The 15,594-nt window shown below is 41.1% G+C and overlaps 1 protein-coding gene across 1 annotated transcript in view; it reads left to right on the top strand.

Moving 5' to 3' along the window:
* The first annotated feature begins 2,412 nt into the window (after window positions 1-2,412).
* The window catches only part of eif5b (eukaryotic translation initiation factor 5B), a 118,426-nt gene continuing 105,244 nt past the window's right edge, over window positions 2,413-15,594 (top strand). Inside the window, 1 exon segment of the mRNA XM_084323004.1 lies at window positions 2,413-2,560. Coding sequence (XP_084179130.1) covers window positions 2,526-2,560 — 35 coding nt within the window. The 5' untranslated portion in view covers window positions 2,413-2,525.

Below are 15,594 nucleotides of genomic sequence, written 5' to 3' on the forward strand. Positions count from 1 at the left end.
CAACAAGCTGTGCAGGGGTAAGGCTAAGAGAATCATCAAGGACTCCAGCCACCCGAACAACTGCCTCTTTGAACTGCTGCGGTCAGGCAAGCGATACCGGAGTCTCAAGGCGAGCACAGAAAGACTCAGAAGAAGCTTCTATCCCCAGGCCATCAGGCTGCTCAACGAACAATAAACAACACTATGCAACAACCATCAAATGCACACAGCACACACATCCACACGCACACACTCACTTTAAACAAACAACACACTGCAGCACCCACTCTCCACACTTTAGATCACCTAAACACACTTTATATTTGGTAAAGGATTTGCACTACAACTCGTACACCTTACTGTAAATTGTACCTAAATTGTACCTCATCCCATTTCTGCTTTGCACTATATAGTATTGTATATTAGTACATTGCATAGTATATTGTATATTGTATGGTAACTCAGTTACTTCTATTCTGCATCGAACATTGTACATATGTCTATACTGAACACTGTGACCTCTATTTTTACTTCTATTTTACATGCTATACTATTTTATTTCATACTTATCTTGTCTAGCACAGTCTCTGGAGTGTAACAGTAAAGCATTTTGTATAAAAGTATTCTGTACTTCTGTATGACAACTATTAAAGAAACTTGAACTTGAACCCCAGGGCTGTGTTCTGAGTCCCCTCCTCTACTCCCTGTACACACATGACTGTGTGGCACAGCGGAACAACAACACAATCATTAAATTTGCTGATGACAGTAGTGGTGGGCCTGATCTCTACAAACGACGAGAGGGCCTACCTGGAAGAGGTCAAGGTCCTAGCGGGATGGTGTCAAGAGAACAGCCTCTCCCTGAACGTCAGCAAAACAAAGGAGATGATTGTGGACTTTAGGAGGTCGGGGGTCAGGGACTACAGCGCCCTCAGCATCGACGGGGCACCGGTTGAGAGAGTGAACAGTTTTAAGTACCTCGGAGTCCACATATCCGAGGACTTGACATGGACCACACACATTGACAGTGTTGTGAAGAATGCACGGCAACACCTCTACTTCCTCAGGCGCCTAAGGAAGTTCCAAGTCAGTCAGAAGATCCTTAAGAACTTCTACTCATGTACAATAGAGAGCATCCTGACTGGCAATATCACCTCCTGGTTTGGGAATTGCACCGCACAAGACCGTAGCAGACTACAGAGAGTGGCCCGTTCAACCGAACGCACGATTGGAGGGGGGCTTCCCACTCTCCAGAACATTTACAACAAGCGGTGCATGGGTAAGGCTAAGAGAATTATCAAAGACTCCAGCCACCCAAACAACTGCCTCTTTGAACTGCTGCGGTCAGGCAAGCGATACCGGAGTCTCATGGCAAGCACAGAAAGACTCAGAAGAAGCTTCTATCCCCAGGCCATCAGGATGCTCAACGAACAATAACACTAAGTAACAACCATCAAATGCACTCACAGCACACACATCCACACACGTACGTGACTTCTATTTTATACTTGCTATACTTATTTTATACTTATCTATTTTTGTCTAGCACAGTCTGGAGCGTAACAGAAAGAAGCATTTTGTATAAAAGTATTCTGTTCTGTATGACAACTAATAAAGAAACTTGAACTTGTTAGTACGACGACTCGCCAAGCCGGTAGCAACGCAGAGAGCTGGGCTCGATACCAGCATCTCCTGCGTTAGTGGCGAGCGCCTTGCCCACTGCACCACTCAGCCACCCGTGTTAATTTATAGTTAAAGACAATAGAGGTTGAGTACTTTATTATCTAAATATGGTAAATTAGTGTTGTGTTCATTCATAGTTAAAGACAGTAGAGGTTGAGTACTTTATTATCTAAAGATGGTAAGTTAAGAGTGTTGTGTAGACAGTAGAGGTTGAGTACTTTATTATCTAAAGATGATAAGGTAGATGTTGTGTTCATTCATAGTTAGACAGTAGAGGCTTATGTATATAAATTAGTACTACTATACACATTTGAACCCTTTCACTGCCACATCCTTTCACTGCCACACGACAGTCGGTTAACCCTAGTAGGCTACTAGTGAAGGGTTAACCTTCTGTATTGTGGCAGTGAAAGGGTTAATGGATTATTAAACAATATTGTCTATATTATTATTATGATTATGGGTGACCACTGAATTGAAAATGGGGGACCCTGATGTAAACAAGACGAAAGTCTTTCTCTGGTCTGCATCCCCGTAACAATTGTATGTATTGAGCTGTACTGTGCTGTACCCATTCTGCAATCTGTTAAATAAATTGTTCAATCAATCAATCAATCAATCAATCAATCAATCAATCAATCAATCAATCAATCAATCAAAGACAGACAGACACCGAGGCGGGCCTGCTGCGCAGTATGACGCTCGTGAACAACCACGCCGCAGTACAACAGCACTTGCGCAACAATCGTCTCCTGTGAGAGCAGCCATAACGTGCTGATAACTCAGCCTTATTATTATTATTATTATCATCTGCAACCGCAACGAGGGGGAACCACTGAACACACACACTATTCACTCCCGACATGGGGAAGAAGCAGAAGAAGTCCGGCGAGGACAGGTACACAGTGTTATATTAGACCACGCTTCTCTGTGTGTCTGGTAGAGTGAATGTAAAAGAGATTTATCCGAGGAGCCACTGACACGCAGCTAGCTCAGCTATAGCTGTCACGGCTAAGCTAAGCTAAGCTAATGGGCTAACGGCTCAGCTAGCTGTCACGGCTAAGCTAAGCTAATGGGCTAACGGCTCAGCTAAGCTAACGGGCTAACGGCTACTAACCGTCAGGTGCTAATGTGGCTAAAGCAGCGTTAGCTTAGCGAGGCCCTCATGTCACTGTAGCCCGGCTCGGTGGTGGACATCCTAACATTCTTCTTATATTATTGTCATTTTTTTCTGTCCCTGTGTGATAATAGTGACACAAAACGTCGCTGGAAAATGTCATTGCTTTAGCATTTTAGCTTCTGAGCTCGTTAGCTAACGGGGGGCTAGGCTAGCTGCCCCTCTATCTGATCCTGATCAGCTACCGGCTTATCGATCATTATGATCAGAGTCGATCAACTGGCTGGTGGTGACTGCAGTCGGTGTGTATTATTATTATTATTATTATTATTGAGACCAACAGACCGCGGTGGACATGATGTTGTTATGAGTCATTATTATTATTATTATTATTATTATTATTATTATTATTATTATTATTATTATTATTATTATTATTATTATGTTAGCATCTGAATGATGGAAGAGTTTGGCTTTGGCACCACCACCATGCATTCAATTCACTATGAATTGAAAATGGGGGACCCTGATGTAAACAAGACGAAAGTCTTTCTCTGGTCTGCATCCCCTTAACAATTGTGTGTATTGAGCCGTACACTGTATTGTACCCATTCTGCAATCTGTTAATAAAGTTTTCATTCATTCATGATGATGATGATGAGGAGGGTCCTCCTGAGCTAGAGAGAGAGAGGCGTCTGGCCGCCTAACGTCAGGCTGCAACCTCATCCCTTTTCATTGTACTGTGACAGACTGAGAGAGATAGATAGATATAGAGAGAGAGAGAGAGTTGCATTGTCTGACTGTTGTGTTGCTTTGAGCATCCATCTGCTTTGTTGTCCACGTGTGCGTGTCAACGAGGTCACTTGTCACTGATACCCTCAGAGCGAGAGAGAATGAGTATGCCCGTTATGGTGAAGATGAATGAACGAATGAATGAATGATGAATGAACTTTTTGCGGTACAATACAGTACAGCTCAATACACACAATTGTTAAGGGGATGCAGACCAGAGAAAGACTTTTGTCTTGTTTAAATCAGGCCATCAGGGTCCCCCATTTTCAATTCATAGTGACATTTATGACATACACAACATACATGACATCATGACTGTACATTAGGAGGGGGTGGGTGGGTGGGTGGGAGAGAAATATACATAATTGTGCATTCACTTGGCAGTCTGAATGAGAGAGAGGGGCGGAGATTATTGCCATGCATTTATGTTTTCAAAGGAACCCTCCATTTTTATCTACACAGCGTTTGTGCCATGTTTCACAGAGCCGGATAAGGAGATTGATATCGGTTTAATCTAGGGATGCTCGATATTGGCTTTTTTTTTACAGATACCGATATACCGATATTGTCCAACTCTTAATTTCCGATACCCATATCAACCGATACCTATATATGCAGGGTTCCCCCCCCCCCCCCAAAAAACGGAATAATTTCAGGTAATTAACAATTTAACATTACGTATGTCTTGTTCTGAAATTAACATAACATAGGGATGCTCGATATTGGCTTTTTTACCGATACCGATATAGTCGAACTCTTCATTTCCGATACCGATACGATATCAACCGATACCGATATATGCAGGCCCAGGTTCCCCCCCCCCAAAAAACGTAATTTCAGGTAATTAATTAACATTACATATCTCCTTGTTGTGGAATTAACACAACATTATGCATACTTTTGACAATAAATAAAATCAGAATTTGTTCTTACTTGCTTGCCTGGGTAAATAAAGGTTATACATTTTTTTTTTTTTTTTTGAAAACCGATACCGATATTTTCCGATATCACATTTTAATGCCAATATCGGCCGATAATATCCCTAGTTTAATCTTCTTGGCCAGATCACCCTTGAAAAAGAGACCTCGGTCTCAACAATGGGTTTTTATTTTCTGGTTAAATAAAGGTTTGATGATGATGATGAATCTCACTGTGTCCAGTAGCCCCCCAGGATCAGACGGGTCCAGGTGCATGCTAGCCTAGTTTAGCACAATCTTATGGACTGAACTTTGGGGGAGATGGAGAAGAAGTGTATTTCCCCAAATATTTGACTGTTACTCCTTCACGCTCGGGACAGCATGGCTGCTACGTGCTTCACTTCAATAATTGTGCAATAGTGCATTTACAATCGTACATAGTGCTGTATATACTGTATATACATTTATATATTAATTGTTACCTTATATATATATATATTCATATCTGTCTGAATATACCTGGAAATAATCCTATATACCTACGTATACACCTGCATATAACCCATATAACATAATAGCATGTACAATTATGCTGTATATACCGTGTATGTATATATATATATATATATATATATATATATATAAAAGTATATTCTTACTATACATACATATCCACATCTGTCTGTATATATATACCTGCAAATAATCCTTCTATATACCTACGTATTAGTGGTGGGGGAAATATCAATACAGTATAGTATCACATGCTCTTTTTTTTTGGTATAAGGAAGTTGCATTGTTCATTTCAATACCTGTAATTAGGGATGTCCCGATCGCCTTTTTTTGCTTCCGATCCGATCCCGATCATGTGATTTTAAATATCTATCGATCCGATCGTTTCCGATCCGATCTTTCACATTAGTAATCAATTTTGACGCATTTTTGTCAGAAACTGGCAGAGCGAGACAAGCCCATCTGTTGCCTATAGTCCGGGGCGCGAGAGCGGAGGCTTTTGTTATTACATTCACCCTGAGAAATGTGCTTCTGCTTCATATGAGAAATATTAAAAGTTTCAATATATGTTTGCACATTAGTATACATTCAGTGTTCGACTTACGTAATGGTCCATTCTGGTCTGAAACGCCGACGATAATCCTCAGTCACGTTATCCTCCAGGTGAAAAGTTAGTCTGAAAACTTCGCCTCCAGCCTGTCCTCCTTGCAAACATTGCAACTGGCTTGACTTTCTATTTTAAAATGCTTAGTTCCAAACCTCTGACATTAAGTCTAGCTGCTCAAGTCAGTGGATATTAACCGTGTTTCGGGAGCGACGTGTTGTTCTGTTGTTGTGATGTGGTCGAGCGTGTGTAGCGTGTAGCGTCTAAATTAAAGGGAATGTTTGTTGCAACGGTGAAAATTAAAGGGGAATGTGTTTGTTGTGGACAATTATTCTGCTCTGTGTGACAATAAATACATTAATGATGATATATTATATGTAATTTAAAACTAAGGCCTCCGTATGAGTTTAAGACGTGGACATGGTCATGTTTGTTGAATAAAATTTTTATTTTTTTGACTGCCGATTTTTATTATTATTTTTTCCCGATCCCCGATCCTCTGAAAAGCACGTGATCGACGCCGATCCCGTGATCGGATCGGGACATCCCTACCTGTAATAGTACAGTAGTCCACACACACACACATGTGCATTCAGTTAAGTTGGAATATGACTGTAATACAGCATGTTTTTTAATTTGTTGTTATGATTGTTTGGTTTGACGGAACAAGATACCGTGATTTGTTTGGAGGAATATGGAGAAGTACATGTTCAAAAATAAACTTCATTCATTCATTCATTCATTCATACATCTGTCTGCTTGAGAAAATACCATTTGCTGCAATAAAAATGATTGAAGTGAGATGAACAGACTGAAAACTTTATTTTATTAGATAAAACATGTTGACAAAGTTTTACTTTGCAGTTGAAAAAAGCTAATCGCAATCGTGACTGAAGTATCGTGATCGTATCGTGAGGCCTCTGGTGATTCCCACCCCTACTACGTATACACCTCAGGGCTCTACGCTAACCTTTTTCACTAGGTGCACAGGTGCTCCTAAATGAGAAAATTTAGGAGCACACAAAGAAATTTAGGAGCACCCAAAAATATTTAGGAGCACAGTGAAAATATTTCAAGTAACAGTTTATTTTTTTTCAAAAATAAATGTATATTTGTACTGTGCGTGCATGTGTGTAAATTAGCTCTTGCTACAACCCTGCATGTTTACATTTTGTATTTTGTACTTGATGTTCATTAACATGTGCTGTCCCTATCAAATAAACTATCAAATCAAACTACTGCTACAAAAGGTTCAGTCACTTAACTTTAGCCCCTTTTATGCATACAATGCTTATGTTTTGGCTGTGTTGCTCTTCTAGAAAAATAATCCTTTCAGGGTTGCCTATTGAAATACTGTACACTTTCCTACTGTACACTTTCCTGATTAATTGAAATGGGGGACCCTGATGTAAACAAGACGAAAGTCTTTCTCTGGTCTGCATCCCCTTAACAATTGTGTGTATTGAGCTGTACTGTATGTATTGTACCCATTCTGCAATCTGTTAATAAAGTTTTCAATCAATCAATCAATCAATCAATCAATCAATCACACCTCCAGTACAGAAACATTGTTTGAGTTTGCGTGTCAGGTAGACCATTGATTGACAGTCGAGTCTGCCAATTACATCACATCGCTTGCACTCCGGCGCTGCAGCTGGACCCATTGCCCACCTCTGCTGTTGATAACGCTAGCCAAGTTATTATACACACAGATACACAGTGGGCCAGTGACTTTGGTGTAGGGGTGTAACAATGCATCGATCCTAAGGGGGAAATTCAACTGCATCGATTTGAAAATGTTAGAATAGATTATCGCAATTTTAATGTGTACACGTTATGTTATTGTCATGTCCGTTACAGCCAACACACAGACATACGCTACTGCATCAACGTTATGATTAACAAAGCAAGGCATTCGTTTTGTTGCATTAACGTTATATTACTATTGCTATCGATAAATCTAGGTGTTCTAAAATCTATTGCTATTGGTAAGAGAGAGACTATAATAAGTTGGTGTCTCGGAAAACGAGAGCCCTGATCGCGGAGTTTCAGGAAGTAAACAAGAAAAATGAGAGCTTCCGATTGGTCATTTGCTTTATTTCCCATGAAACCAGTCACTTCACTCTACTGTGATTGGACCGTTGGCTTGAGTGCAATGTGGGACTTGTAGTTTTTTAACGATCTCGCAGCGGAGGAAAAAAAAAGACGAGAGAGGGCCGAGGCTATAATCTGTATTCGCACAGCGTGCGCGTAATTGATTTTTACGGTTCGCATACAAATATTTTTAGGGGCATATGCGAGCAATTTGGTCGCACTGTAGAGCCCTGCACCTGCATATAACTAGATACTATATATCTGTGTACATATCCCTTACCTACTCTGACTAGTTACGCTGCTGGCCTGTACAACTACTACCATACTGTCTTTATATAAGGCTGTATCACTGTACATATTAACACATTGGTTGCCAATGGGGCTGACCTTCGATTTTTTTTTGGAATTCGAAGCTTCGGGACCGAGATTCGATTTTAATTCGATGCTTCGAAATAATATATATTTTTTTTACATTTATTTAATTTTTTTATGTTGTGGGACTTGTACAGCACTGTTCAACTTTGTCAGTGCGGTAAAGTTTAAATCTTAGACAAACGAAACACTTTGCTTCCATGAAATATTGTAAGCCGTCATTTGAGGCTTTATAAAAGCAGCACAATGAACACAAATCTGTCAGTGCCGAGTCCGACCTCATCTTAAATAACAAACGGCATTGCTTGTTGTAATTAACAAAGAGAGGCAGAGATGATTTTGCAAAAAAAAAAAAAAAAAAAATTTTACATAATCGAATTTTATTTTCATATTCGAATCCCTTGCCCATCAAACGAAGCTTCGAAGTATTTAAGACAGCCCTAGTTGCCAATGATGAATGACGAATTATCGCTTGGTTGCCACCACTCTAATCAATGAGAGGACGAGCACATTTGCGAACGCATAAACTATATCTTAAATTATGGCTATGTGTCGAATACACCTGTCGCTTATCAATGACTTGCTTGCAGTCAACATGTACGAAACGGATTGTTTTTTCATCAGTACATTTCTGTTTTATACCGTTTTGAATAGGAGTATAGTTTTGAAGATTTCTAGTGATTCCATAAAAATCCGCAAAAATAGCTCTTTACTGGAATACACAAAACACGTTGTAATTTTTTGGCCTATTTATGAATCATTTAAAAATAAACGCTAGATTATGTGTACTTATGCACGCTAGAGAAGTGGGCTGAAAAATCGATTATCTATGCTGTGCCTGGTGCTAACGTTACGCACACACTGTACACAACTAGGGCTGTCCCCGACTAAGGATTTGGATGGTCGACTATGATTGGCCAAAATTTGCCGTTAGTCGACTATTGGTCGACCAAAAAAAAAGAAAAAAAGTATAATATTAACACATCCACCGCCGGAAACGGCTTACGACGCGTTTCAAGTTCATGCGAATTCTGCCATTCCATGGCGTACAACGTTATTGAGATCATATTTCATTTTTTCGCCATGTTATTCATAATTCCCTCACGGAGCCTGGTCTGATGCAGTGGGAGCCTGCACAACTCTGCAACGCTTCAATACTGCCGCCTGGTGGATGATCGGCGAGTTGCAACCGGAAGTGGATCTCTGGAGATCTCCGGTGCATCTGGCAAATGCGTCCGGCACTCGCATATGTCCGTGTGTAGCGATCGCTGCCATAACGCAATAATCGTTACGATTTGGGCGTTTATTATGATTATACAAACCGGAAATGGATTTAGGAGATCGCCGTCAAATAAGTGGGATCTTTTTACTCCAGTCTCATCGGCTAACGGTAAGAGGACGCTGACGTCGTTTTCAGCGCATTTGTTTATTATTATCCATGCAAACTGCTCTGATCAATATATCACCCATACTACATAAAGCATTTACTGACGATCACGGAATTATAAACGACCCCCCCCCCCCCCCCCCCCCCCCGTTCATCCGCGCATGCAGGGCACGAAATTAACTTTTTGACTCACCGGCCAGTGGCGGGTAGATGGGAAAATTCTACCCGCCAAGCATATTTCTTACCGGCCAAAAATAAATACGCATTTTTGTGTACATTTCAAGTAGATAAGCTATTACGTTGAAGAATACACACTAAGAGGCCAGAGTTAAATTTGTACTCTCTCTCTCTCTCTGAAGTCTAAACATCACAACACACAATCTAAAACCCCTCCCTACCTCCCTCTCCCAAACCGTTCCTACAACAATTTTTTTATGTTGCATGATCATGTACATTTATTTTGTATTCTTTTTTTAACATTTAAATATCAACATTATCTGGCAATCCTCAGTAAATACTATCAAACTCATGTCATCTGGTCTTTTCCGCGCGCACACACACACACACCACACACAGAAAGGGCTCCTTAATTGAACAAGTAGAGAGAGGGATGGAGAGAGAGCCCCGCTCCCCCTTTCTAACCTCAGCTCAGCTGTTTTCTGTCTGAGCAGGATGGGCTAGTTTAGCTTAGCTAGCGGCTAACGTTATTTCCCCCCCGACGGAAATGAATGACTAGGATGCCAAGCTTGTTAGAAGCATTGGAATTTACACTGCACATAGAAACAGCATGGGAAAAAAAGCTGGGACTGATTTAGTTCGCAAAATGTGACCAAAGCACTCTGGAGCTATGCTATATGTCTTCACACACCGACGTTTGTCACGTTTCATAAGCTGTTGTTGTTGGGCGTATACGTAGCTACCTTGGGCTACTTCTGATTGGTGAGCAATGAGAGCACAGCACTTCTGATTGGTAAGCATGACTGACACGCACGAAAGAAACTTGAATCAAACTCGCTGTATAACGTATCCCAAATCGCAGGCATTGCGATTTGCTAAAAGGCGACTAGTAAGACCAAAACACACCGCAGTTTTAATTATTTTACATGACTATTTTCATTTTGTTACCCGCTACGTGGCGGACAGACCTCTGTGTCACGCCAAACCTAAAATATGCCCGCCATTGGCGGGTGGCGGGCTCTAATTTTGTGCCCTGTTCACGGCTCTAGTATTATCGGTATGGTATCGGTATGGGTGTATCCCTACTTGTGGAGGAGTTTTTTCTCTGCAAACAACCTAAAGGGATCCTAGGTCTGATGCAACATTCCTCCAAGTTAAAACACCCCAGCTAAGCTTATGTATGGCCTGGACAAGGCATGGAGCTGATCTACGGAATGAAGTGTCTTACACCGTTAGTCAGACTTCATGTTTACAGTCTGGGTGAGAGACTATATCTAGGCCTAACAAAAAAATTGTTTGGTTCCTGTTGGTTGTCAGTTAAGGCCATGGGTAGGTAGGGAATTTATTTAATTTGAATTTCTATTAAATTCTTTCCCACCGAAGGGAATAGCGACAACATGGATGCATGTACTCTGCCAGCATGTTTAATATCCATATATTGTTGCTTTTATATGGAATGTACATGTACTAAAGGTTAAAATACAAAGACACTGTACTACAAAAGTACAATGTACAAAGGTAGTAGTATTAAAATTTAAAATGCCACCCCTAAATACTACTCACTAAATATCCCGACGTCAGAGCTGTGCAAATATTGTGAAATACTTGCTTTTTATATATTCTCATTCTTGACATTGACTGCACTTTTTTACTAAGCTTTAATTAAACTTTTTTTACAAGCTCATAAAATAAATGTGGGTCGCACATAAATCAGCAGGGTCGGTCGGCAACCGGAACCAAATTTTTTTTTTACGCCCTAGCCCAGTCCACTATCTCCTCTGTAGATTATCTGCATGTCTCATTCAAGTGTTTTAACTTGGAGGAATGTTGCATCAGACCCAGATGGCAGGCTTTCTAGCAACAGGAGGGCTGTCGGAACTCATTTCAATATTCAGATGTCATTCACATTTGAAGAAAAAAAACTATATGAATTTGAACTCCCAGTCGTATGTAGGCCTAAATAAAAACAACATTGTTGATTGAGGTGAACTGAAAATGCATCAAAGAAAGCATACCGTTGCTTGTTTCCCACCAACAATAGCAAATACAACACGCAATAAACTTGTTGATCTTAATAATTCTACCTGCTTCCATGTGGTAATATTGGCATTAAAGCGGCACTTCGCCAAAAAACTGCTGATTTCTTTTGCACATGATCTCACACACATCCAAAAACTCTAAACCGTTTTGCACACATTCATTTAGTTTGACAGTTATTGAGAGTAAATGAGTTTAAATGTGGCCACCAGTGATGTCATCGGGGACATCATGTGAGTGAGGTGAAACACACGGATGGAACGGATGTTGTTTACATCTTGTATATATTGCATATATTTTATTTGGATATAAACAGATGTTGTATACATGTTGATATATTGCATATATATCTTTGGGATAAAATGGATGTTTTATATACATTTTGTTTATATTGCATAATATATTTTTTTGGATACAACAGATGCTGTATATATACATCTTGTATATATTTCATATATTTTTTGGGGCATAAAACATGTTGTATATACCTTCTATATAGTGCACTGCATATATATTCTTTGTATATAAAACGGATTTAGTTTATATTGTATGTATTCTTCACCTCACATTCTCTATTACTTCTCTGTTGCATCATCTTTATCCAGCAGCTGACTCTGTCCAGAGGTGCACATTTTCCTCCATAAGTGGAGCATGTGTATGTTTTGTCTACGTGTGCATCATGTGTGTGTGGGCGGGCGGGCGTGTGTGCGTGTGTGCGTGTGTGTGTGTGTGTGTGTGTGTGTGTGGGCGGGCGAGCGTGTGTGTGTGTCTGTGTGTGAGGGCGAGTGTGCATGCCATGGTGTGTGTTTTGTGTGTGTGTGCATGCCCTGTCTGCAATTTTCATCCATGTGTGCATAGTGTGTAATATATTGTGTGTGTGTACAACATAGCTCTGCTACTAACCATTATTTAACCATTACTTCATTGATTATTCAGTGCATCTAAATAATTTGTTTTCATCCAAAAAACAACAGACAATTTAACTTTGACCTTTAACCCTTTAAGCCCGATTTATTTCACATCATAAATAGATCAATACAGAACATATTAATTAATGTTGCGTTTCTTTTTCAAATGTAGCCAAGAGTAAAGACCCTAACCCTGTCAAAACAGCAGTCAAACTGTATATTTTCAGCATTACGTTTGTTTACCAATGATTTTAAGTGTTATTGTGAAATATGAGTTTAGAAATCTCAGCGCATTGAGTCGGAAATCGGCGGATATTCATGCGAGGAAGTGGCGCGAAGTGAGTGAAGTCTTTTGAAGGAAGAGACCCAGGGCTTTGAATTTCATAAAACTACACTACCCAGCTCACGCCAGCCCGTCAAACTTGGAGCCATCTAGGGTTGCACGGTATACCGGTATTAGTATAGTACCGCGGTACTAGAGTGTTCGAAATGATACTATACTGCGTTTGGGAAAAAACTATTTTTTTATTTTTTATTTATTAATTTATGCATGCAAATGCCTTCCTATTGGAGCACAGCGCTGCTGTCAGTGGTGACGTTGCGCTAGTTTACTGGAAGCAACCTTTTGGAATGAAGAACAACAAACTCTAGTTGGGACGGGAGCTGGCATGGCTCATCCGGCGAGTGTTGGCATCGGTGGCATGACTGCAGTGCTGATGGGGGCTACTGTAGCGCGTGGCGTTGGTTGTCATAGCCATCGGCGGTCGCAGTGGGGATCTTTGTTGATTAGCGTTGGCTAGCTGGCTTTGGCTGGAGTTGTGGTTCGCTGGCTATGTGGGCTGGCGTTGGCCGAGTTTGCTCTGTGCGTGGTGTGCTAGCTAGCTAGCGTTGATCAGTGAAGATCCTCACTGCGATTAGTTAGTTATCATAACTATCGGCAGTCGTGGTGAGGATCTTCATTGATTGGCGTTGGCTGGCTGGCACATTTTGCGTGGAGTGGGCTCGGCTAGCGTTGGCTTGTGTGTGTAGCTGGCGAGCTGTGGTTCTGGTTGGGGCTGGCTGGCTGGCTGACGTTGGTCAGTGGGGATCCTCACTGCGATTGCAGATGGTTGTGGTGGCTGGCGTTGCGTGCTGCGGTGGCTCCTGTGACCGTCAGTGCTGTGGTCATGCCATTGATGCCAACGTTCGTTGGACGAGCTATAGAGCTGCCGCGATAACCGCATTACCGCGGTATCGCTGTTGCATCACGCTCACCGCAGAGTTAGGCTGAATACCGCGTCACCGCTGTTTTTTATCATAATAATAAAGTTGGCTTGCGGCTTGCGGCTCTGCAGATATACCCTACTCGGTTCCAAGCGACCCTATTGGGTAGAAGTGGTACCAGAAAAGTCATGGAAACATTGCAGACCACTGACTGGTCAGAAGAGAGACGCGTCACACTTTGTAGCCTCAGTCTGAACAAAAACAGAACGCCGGCGCCGCCATCTTTACTGCCTCGCTAAGGATGCATTTCGTTCAGGATTTGTTTGCGACAGAACCAAGCAATAAACAAAAAATAATGGATTCACTGTGTATTCTGCCTTATTTATTGATGAAACAAAACCGACATCAACCCAATTTACCACCGAGCGGAGAGTTTAGTGTCACAAGATCGCTGATGTGTTAAGTTTGTTGTTGTTAATACTACCGTCAGCCGATATACACGAGAGGTAACGTTAAACCCGGGTTTGCTTGGTAGAATACACAATGAGAGGTAACGTTAGCTTTGGCAGAATAGACGCAACGAGAGTCTGGTTAATGTTGTTATTGATTGATTGATTGATTGATTGATTGATTGAAACTGTGTTAAACTCTGGCTTGCTGCAAGCCCTCGGACATCTATGCCCACGGAGCTTTCAGTGTACACCGAGCGGCCCCGCCTGCATCCCCGATTCCCCACACGGAGTAGTACCTGGCTGCAGTGGAAAAGGAACGAAGTACCAGGTGCCTAAAGCGGGTCGAGTCGAGTAGGTACTATGCAGTGGAAAAGCGCCATTAGACTAGAGGCAGGCTATAAGAGTAGACTACTAAAAAAAAAAAAAATGCATTCAAACTTTTTTTTTTTTTGTGCGCACTGTGCGGTAATTACCGCGGCGGTAGGAAATATTTCGCAAATTCGTGCGGTAAGGAAAATATCAATACCGCGGCAGCTCTAACGAGCTATGCTAGCTCTCGTGACTACAGTTCCACCACCCCAACAACAGCCTGTTCAAGCTGCTGCGGTCAGGCAAACGCCTGCGAACACCAGCAACTAGGACAGAGAGACTTCGGCTCAGCTTCTTCCCCCTAGGCCACGGGTGTCAAACTCATTTTCACAGAAGGCCACATCAGCATTATGGTTGCCCTCAAAGGGCCAAAGACCGTATAAATGTTAATGTAATGTAAAATAAATGTAGCTACACATTTACATATTGTTAAACATGGTGTTTCTGTATTTATTACTTATTCAAGTTATACATATTGCATATTCATTTGCATAAATGTAAAAATATATGTTAGCTTATGTTATTTTAACAAATAATTTTAGTTTATCAGAACCCCATATTACTCCACCAATCAATGATCAAACCATTCAAGTAAATAACAAAGAAGAATATCATCAAATACAAGCTATGACATTAAGTTTGTTCAAAACCTTTTTGTCACAGTCAAGAGGGGCAGAACTAACAACTGTGAGCTGCAAAGAACACGTGGGACAGATGTAGCAGATGTTACAAAAACAAATGGCTGCACACAACCTTGCAGAGGCCATACATCCAACTAATGGAAGATAGTTTAATTAACTTTAATTAACAGATTGCAGAATGGGTACAGTACAGTACAGCTCAATACACACAATTGTTAAGGGGATGCAGACCAGAGAGAGACTTTCGACTTGTTTACATCAGGGTCCCCCATTTTCAATTCGTAATGAAATTGCTATTATGTGTCTGCATGAACACACAACTGTAACTGTACTCAAAAATAACAAAATA

The sequence above is a fragment of the Notolepis coatsorum genome (assembly GCF_963971535.1).
Source record: "Notolepis coatsorum genome assembly, chromosome: 1".
NCBI classification, from domain to species: Eukaryota; Metazoa; Chordata; class Actinopteri; order Aulopiformes; family Paralepididae; genus Notolepis; species Notolepis coatsorum.